We start from the raw sequence: 8,029 nt of genomic DNA on the forward strand, positions 1-8,029 counted from the left end.
GTACAATTTTTAATTATGATTTATTTATTATTTTCATATGTATTCTCCATGCCATGAAAATTATTGAAATCAAATTATTCATTATTAATTTAATGTGATATATTTAACTAATTGTTGCCTTAAAGTTCGGCTTGTTGGTTATTTACATGTGAAATATTATTTTAATTATTTGTTTCGGATAATATTTCTATTTATTCATTATTATTAATAAATTCCATATTACTATTATTATTATTTATATTGTTTCTTATAAAATTATTAGGAAGTTAATTTTATAAATTGTTTATTTATTAATTTGATATTTATGGCAGATTTTATTTAAAATACTATAAATTGGAATCAAAGACAAACTCGAAACCTTAATGTGTCATCATCCAACAAAAATATATTATGTAACTAATTGATAAACAAGTAACTATTATTAAACAAATATTTTAAAATCCTTGATGTATTTGAAATGATTTATCACTTATTTTTATATTTTTATTTGAAAAAAAAATACTAGAATTATTCCTAATATATATATTAAAAAAGCTATTTTTATTGCTATTGAAATACTCAAATTCTTTTTTATAAAATTGTTTATAAGAGATTATTAAAAATTAAATTATTAATTTCTATTTATCACATTTTGCTGTTAATTTATTTAATTTCTTAACTTTTTTAAGCTTTATTTATTTATTTTTTTAATTTTTATTTGTATTATTACTTTACTAAATCCATTTACGTTGCCCATTTAATCCATTTAATTGAATAATTTTAATGACATATTTCACATTTTATTTATTTCTTTTATATAATCCAAGTCTTTATAATATGTATATATTTTTTAATTATTTTTATTTATTAAAATACTTTTAAACAATCCACATGGACATATTTCATACTTCCACTACATTTACAAGGCATACAAACAGAACTATTTGGTGTTTCTCTTTTTTATTTTTTAAATTGAATATATTATTATAAAATATACCCTTAATCTAGACATATTCTACATTTATAAGTTTGTTTTACATCTTTTGCTTTATTATAATATGTTTTTATATTTATTTTGAATTTTTAAATGAACCCAAAATTATTATAGAATTATCTGTTTATAAAGTATTTAAATTTTCTTTTAATTAAGGTTTTCTTTCTGAAATTTTAAATATGTTTTAATCCTTTTAAAATATTAGTTTTTTAATTCCCTTTAAGAATATATTAAACATATAAAGTTATTTTTTATTAATTTTATATTTTTTTTTATTGATTATTCATTTAAATAATACTAATAGAAAAAAATATAAATATTAATAAAAAAATATATATATTTAATAAATGATAAGAAATATATTTTTATATAAATATTATTTTTTTAAACTATATATAATATTGAAATTTTATATATTTATATTTAATAGAAAATATATAAGATTTACAACATAAAAAATTTTAAAAATAAATAAATGGATATATAATATAATTTAAATTATATATAAAAAAAATAAATAACATATTAAATAAAATTATATTAAATTTTATAAAAATAATTCATATAATTATTTGAATAATTTCAAAGTAAATTAAATGTTTAATTGTTATAAATAATAATAATTTTTCAAGATTATTTAAAATTAAATTAATTTATAATCTTGAAAATTAAATGAATATTTAAAAAAATAAAATTAAGTAAAAAAAGGAAGATTAAAATTAAAAAGTAAAAACATATTTGTTATATAAATATAAATTTTATTTTTTAAAATTAATTATTAAATATTAACATATAAAATAAACAAACAATTTTAAATAGATTTTTATAATATTTACTTTAAATTAAATAAATATTAAAAAAAATTAATAATACTTATATAATTTATTTATCAATAAAATTATTTGTATTCTTATATTTTAAGATTTTTATTAATATTAAAATCAAAAATTGTGAATAAAAGTAAAATATTTAAATGATTTATTAATTTTTATTTACTAAATAATTATATATTAATCCTAATTCTATTTATTTTTTTAATTTTTCTATATTTTTTTTTTAAAAAATATAAAATAACAAAAATAAATGTATAACGACCTTTTTTATATCTTAATTTAATTTAATTTAATTTAGTTTTTTTTTTTTTTTAAATAAAAATAAAGAAAAATTTATAATAGCATCAAATTAAATATTATTTATCATAATTTCATTTTATAATCAAATATTATTGATTTTATTTCCATATAATAATTTATTATTAATTTACAATTAAAAATAGGATCTTATATATAAATAAAATATATAGTTTAAGTAAGTATATTAAACAATTAAAAAATATTATTTATTTATATATTTAATTTATAATTTTTTTTAAAGCAAATGAATTAAAGAAAATCTATGACAATTTAAGAATAATAGTAAAGGAGAAATACAGGAAATGTTATGGTAAAAAGGTAATCTTAAATATTTAAACCTAATTTTGATGATTATAATGTCAAAATATAAATAAAATATGGTATAACAAAAGTAGATATAGATATGATAAATGCAAACTTTAAAAAAATTTAGTAAAATTAATAAGAATATTTATAATTTTACTAACTACTTGAAATTTTAAAAAGTATTTTTTAATATAAAATTTTTATATTAATTTTTGCTTTTGCACCATTTTTTTTTTTTTTCATAAAATGTCTTATTATTTAAATTAAAAAATAAATATAAGATCTTAAATTAAATGTTGATATTGTTACTAAAAAGTAAATATTTAAAGAAATGGAAGATAAATAAATAAAGTAAATAAATTTAGATACAGTTTATTTAATTGTAGGTGTTATAAGATAAAAGCAATCTAAATAATAAGAAGAAATTGAAGAAAGTGATGCAAATGAATTTAGTATTTATTTATAATTAAAAATATATCTAGAATTTATATAAAAAGTTGATGCTTTTGTTGCATTAGGTGGTAATAATGATTTAACAGGAAGAATTTAAAAGAAAACTATTTTAAAAATTATAAAGGAAGAATTCGATTTATCGTTTGACTTAGATTAATTTATGGAAAAAATAGAATAGAGTAGCGATGAGCTTGATTTTAATATGTTCTGTAGTTTATTTGAAAATTAAGAAGATAGAAAAGGAAATAATACTAAAGCTTCAAGCTTACTTTCAGTATTTATAATATATAATAATTAAACTGGAATTAATAAACATAGAAATTATGAAATTTTTAGAATTATAATTAATTCCTATTATTTTTATTTATTTATTTCATTTTATTATTAACTTTTATAAATTAATTTATATTTTTATAGTTTTTTAGTTAAAAGTCTAATAAAAGCAAAAACTCTGTAAAATCCGTTAGGGTTAGATATAGAGATTTCGAAGAGTTTTGTAGAAAATAAGACGGAAACTTATGAAAATGAATATTATATTATATAACATATCAAAATAAAAAATTATATTATGCTTTTTGTTTGTTTTATTTTTTATTTTGTTAAAAAATAAAAAAAGAAATAATTTTTAAAAAAATATATAGTAAAAATTTTTTATATTATAAATTTTAATTAATATACAAATTAATTTAAAATATTAATTAATTTATATATTACTATAATAAGTATAGAAATAAAGAAATAAAGTTTTTTTATTTTTTTTCAAAAAATAATTAAAATATCATAAATATAATTATTATATTTTTAATAAAATGATTAAAATTAAAATATATTTTTAAATAATTTTTTAAATATTTTTTTTTTTCCATAATTGTTTGTTTATATAGTATTTTTATTTCTAATTTTTATTTAAATATTTTCAATCTCTTAAAGGCCTAAAATTATCAAGAGATTTAGGAAATAATATTCCAATTAAAAAAGTAGGGATACATTTTAAATGAATTAACTTTTTATCTAATTTTCTAGAACTAATTACATAAAAGAACGCCTTTTTATCAAAAAACTACCAACTTAATTTTCTAAAAATTTTCGTAATTCTAGTGCATTGATCATCATCTGAGGAAATTTCTTCTTTATCGGAACTATTATTATTTTTTTAATTATTTTCTTGTTTAATAAGATTACTTTGATTACTTTTATTATTTTATTCTACTGACCATAATTATTAAAGGAATTATTTTTTCTATATAGGTAATGTCTATTTTGTATCTTTCTCATTTAATCCATTTGTCAATTTAAATATTAAATAATCATAATCATATTAAGAAACATATTTTAAACAAAACTCCTATTAACTTTTTATGTATCTCAGAAGTTCTTTACCATAATTTTTATATACGTTTTTATGTTATGATTATCTGCTTTTTTTATTTGGATTTGTTTGATTCTCTTCCTCCTGTTCTTCTTGTTCTTGTTCTTCTTCTTCGTCGTAAGATTCTTTTTTAATTTAGTTTTAGATTATTTGTTATAATTATTAATTGTTTTATACTTATTATTCTTATTGTTATAAAATGTTGGGTTTTTTATTTACCTTCTTTATTTTTTTTATAATTTTATTTTTTGTTTGTTTTAACTTTTTTTTTATTCTAATTTTTGTTATTATTGTTATTCTTCCTCTTCAGATTAAATATTGGTTTAATTTTAAAAAAATGTATCTTAATTATTATTTTTTTAAAGTAAATTGATATTCTAAATTTTATTTGAAATATTAAGATTATTATCTTTATTTAGTTTTTGATTATTTATTAAATTAATATTTGAATTATTACTACTTTCAATTTTTAAATTAGTTATATTTGCACAATTATATAAATTTTTTGGCTTTGTAAAATTATCAGAAAATATTTAAATTAATTGCTAACTAGGAGGTTATTGTATTTTCTTTAAATCTGTACAACTATTATATAAGCTATTTTGTGTAAAATTATTATTATTTATAAAATTTTATTCGTTTCTTAGACTCATATAAAAGTCTGGTGTATATTTTATTTGTTGCTGTTATGTATTGTTTGAGTCTTGTTAAAATACATTTCTATTAGAAGGCTAATTCATAAATAATATATCATTTTTTGATATACCAGTTAAATTAAATTTACTATTTCCTGAATCAACTTTAGAAACAAAAGGCCTATTAAATATAAAACTATTTTATTATGATATATCGATGTTTTATTTATCATATTTTACTATTGAGTTATTCATTTATTGGAATTTTTTAAAATTTATATAATTATTTTTTATTATTATTATTTTTTATTTTTATATGTAATTATTATATATTTATTTTTATATATATTTTTTTCTTTTAATAATAAAAAAATATTAAATATTTTTTCAAAGTATATCTTGCTGCCAAAAGTTGTCAAATTAAATTTATATTTATAATAAATTATTTTTAAAGAGCGCATAAAATTATATTTTTATAAATAAATGTCGATATCGGAATATATATTATTTTTTTACATTTATTTAATAAAATAAAAATTATTAATATACTTAAACTCTCACTTATTTATTTTTAATAAAAAATATTATTTTAATGTATATGCCTTAAATTTTATGAATTAGCAATATTTAAAAATAAGTTTAGATTATAATTAATATTCTAAAAAATTATATTATCTCTTCATATGTATAAAGTTTAAATTTGAAAAATAATATTTTATTTAAAGAAAAATAATTAGCATATAAAAAAAACAAAACAAATATTACTTGTTCATATTTTATTATATATTTAAAAAAAAAAAAAAATCATTTTTTTACGCTCTTTTTTTTATTTATTAAGTTTTTTTTTTTTAAAAAAAAAATACAGTAAAAATGAAGAAATTAAAAAGGTAATATAAATATTATATATTAAAATAATATTTATTGTAAAAAAATTAATATTTATATTTTATATTATAGCTTAATTTGTTTTATTTCAAATATTAACTTTTGAAAAAAAAAATACGAAATAAAGCAAAACGTATTTAATTTATATTTAAAAATAAAAAATATTTATATAATTTAATTATATAAATATAATAAATAATTTAAAAATACTTTACTTCATTTAAATAAATATTTTAAAATCTTATATTTGATAATAAAAATAAATATATAATTAAATATATTTTTATAAATATAAAATATAAAATAATATATTAATAAGATAAATTTGATAATATTTAAAATAAAATAATTTGATTTAATATGTAATATTTTCATATTTTTTTATTTTTTTCAGATTATTTATTTTATTTTAGTTAATATATATTGTTAAATATTTAAAAATTAAATATAAATACTATTTAATATAAAAAATAAAAATCTTATAAATATTTGTTTAGTTAATTCCAAATAATAATAATCAAATAATAAATAAATATTATGAATTCATATATTTATATATTATGATTATATTTTTTTTAAAAAAAAAAAAACTTAGTTTTCAAAACATTTTATTATTATTTCAAAAAATAAATATTTATATATATTTTTTTTAAATTAAATAATAATAAGATAAATTATAATTTATAGTACAAAAAGGATATGAATATAGAACCTTAAATAAAAGCAGCTGATATGGAAGAAGATATGATTAAAAAAGTTAAAGAGATATCTTTATAAGCAATAAAAGATTATAAATAAGAAAGGCAAATTGCAAACTATATTAAAACCGTATTTGATAAACAAGATGGATATGGATGGAATTGTATTGTTGGAAGAAATTTCGGATCACATATAGTCCACTAGACAAAAAAATATTGTTTTTTCTAAATAAACGAACTATAATTATTATTATGGAAAGCATGATTATTATTATTTTTAAAATCTAATTTTATATTTATTAAGGAATAAAAAATATTTTATTTAATTATTATTAAAGGAAAAGAATTTACTAATTTATAATATTAATTTTTAATTTATATTTAATGTTATAAAATAATAATACTTTTTAATAAAAAAAATAAAAATATAATTCATTAGTTTGAAAAATAATATAATTTTTAATGAGTAAATCTAATAAATTTTATATTGGATATTTATTAAGAAAGGCAATATAACCTTTTTCATTAAAAAAAGAAAATACTATTTTAAATAATAATAATGAAAAGTATATTAGTAAAAAAGTATCAAATATAAAATAAAGTGACGGTAATATTTAATCTAGTTTAGAATTGTAATATGGAATTAATCTAAAAACATAAAAAAGTAACGAATAAAAAGATAATACAAAATAAGAAAGAAACACTATAAGTATAGAAAAATTAAAAAATGAATATAAAAATTAAGAAAAAGATCCATTTTTCAAACAAATGCACTAAAAAATGAATTAAAATAAATATTAAGATGATTTTTTAATAATGTCTCCAATAGATAACTAATTAAGGTGGAAATAAAATAAAAAATAAAGATTTAGTGCCTAAAAAAATTTGAATATTATACTTTCCTAAAATATTTAATAAGAAAAAATAAATGAACTTTTTAGGGATTTCAAAAATATATAGCTTAAAGATAGAATAAATGAACTCAAAAATAAGAATTCTGATATGGCAAATATTTAAAAAAATATTAAAAATTAAAATATTGATAACATTTTTAAAGATGAATTAAAAAGCAAAACTTATTTATAAAAATTATGTAAAAGCAAATAATACGATATGTCAGTTATTTTATAAATTAATAACGGTATATTATTATTTTTTCGAATAAATATTTAAATAAATATACTTTTTTATAAATATAGATGAAATCAAATATAAAAAGGAAGAAATTAAATATTCAAATGAAACAAAAGCATTAGATATATTAAATTAATATATTGAAAATGAAGAAAAAGAATAATAAAGAAACGCTATTAAGCTTTTTAAATATTCGAAATTAGAAAATACTGATAATTAAAATAAAATAAAAATGCACGAAATAAAAATTAAAAATGAATTAAACTAAAAATTTTAAAATTAATTTTAGGAAAATTGTAAAAACTAACTTCTAAATAAGTTGAAAAAAAATGGTAAATTATCTCATTTATAGTTATAATATTTTTTTAAAAGAATAAAAAGATTAAAATCGTTTCCAAAGAAAAAACAATTTGCATTATAATCCTCAAAAATTTCAAAATTCT

At 14.0% G+C, this 8,029-nt stretch overlaps 1 protein-coding gene across 1 annotated transcript, besides 7 other annotated features; it reads left to right on the forward strand. All coding sequences in view use genetic code 6, as the record gives it.

Moving 5' to 3' along the window:
* The first annotated feature begins 649 nt into the window (after nt 1-649).
* Nucleotides 650-699: a microsatellite.
* Nucleotides 700-1,266: 567 nt separating this feature from the next.
* Nucleotides 1,267-1,321: a microsatellite.
* Nucleotides 1,278-1,321: a microsatellite.
* A 1,088-nt stretch (nt 1,322-2,409) lies between these two features.
* Nucleotides 2,410-3,432, forward strand: IMG5_169490 (hypothetical protein). Its single transcript, XM_004029940.1, has 3 exons — nt 2,410-2,591; nt 2,694-3,139; nt 3,291-3,432. The coding sequence occupies exons 1-3, from the start codon at nt 2,517-2,519 to the stop codon at nt 3,385-3,387; spliced, it is 618 nt and encodes a 205-aa protein (XP_004029988.1). The 5' UTR covers nt 2,410-2,516; the 3' UTR covers nt 3,388-3,432.
* A 255-nt stretch (nt 3,433-3,687) lies between these two features.
* Nucleotides 3,688-3,723: a microsatellite.
* Nucleotides 3,724-5,144: 1,421 nt separating this feature from the next.
* Nucleotides 5,145-5,219: a microsatellite.
* Nucleotides 5,152-5,185: a microsatellite.
* Nucleotides 5,175-5,216: a microsatellite.
* Nucleotides 5,220-8,029: the final 2,810 nt, after the last annotated feature.

The sequence above is a fragment of the Ichthyophthirius multifiliis genome (assembly GCF_000220395.1).
Source record: "Ichthyophthirius multifiliis unplaced genomic scaffold scaff_1120509251251, whole genome shotgun sequence".
In the NCBI taxonomy this organism is placed as follows: Eukaryota; Ciliophora; class Oligohymenophorea; order Hymenostomatida; genus Ichthyophthirius; species Ichthyophthirius multifiliis.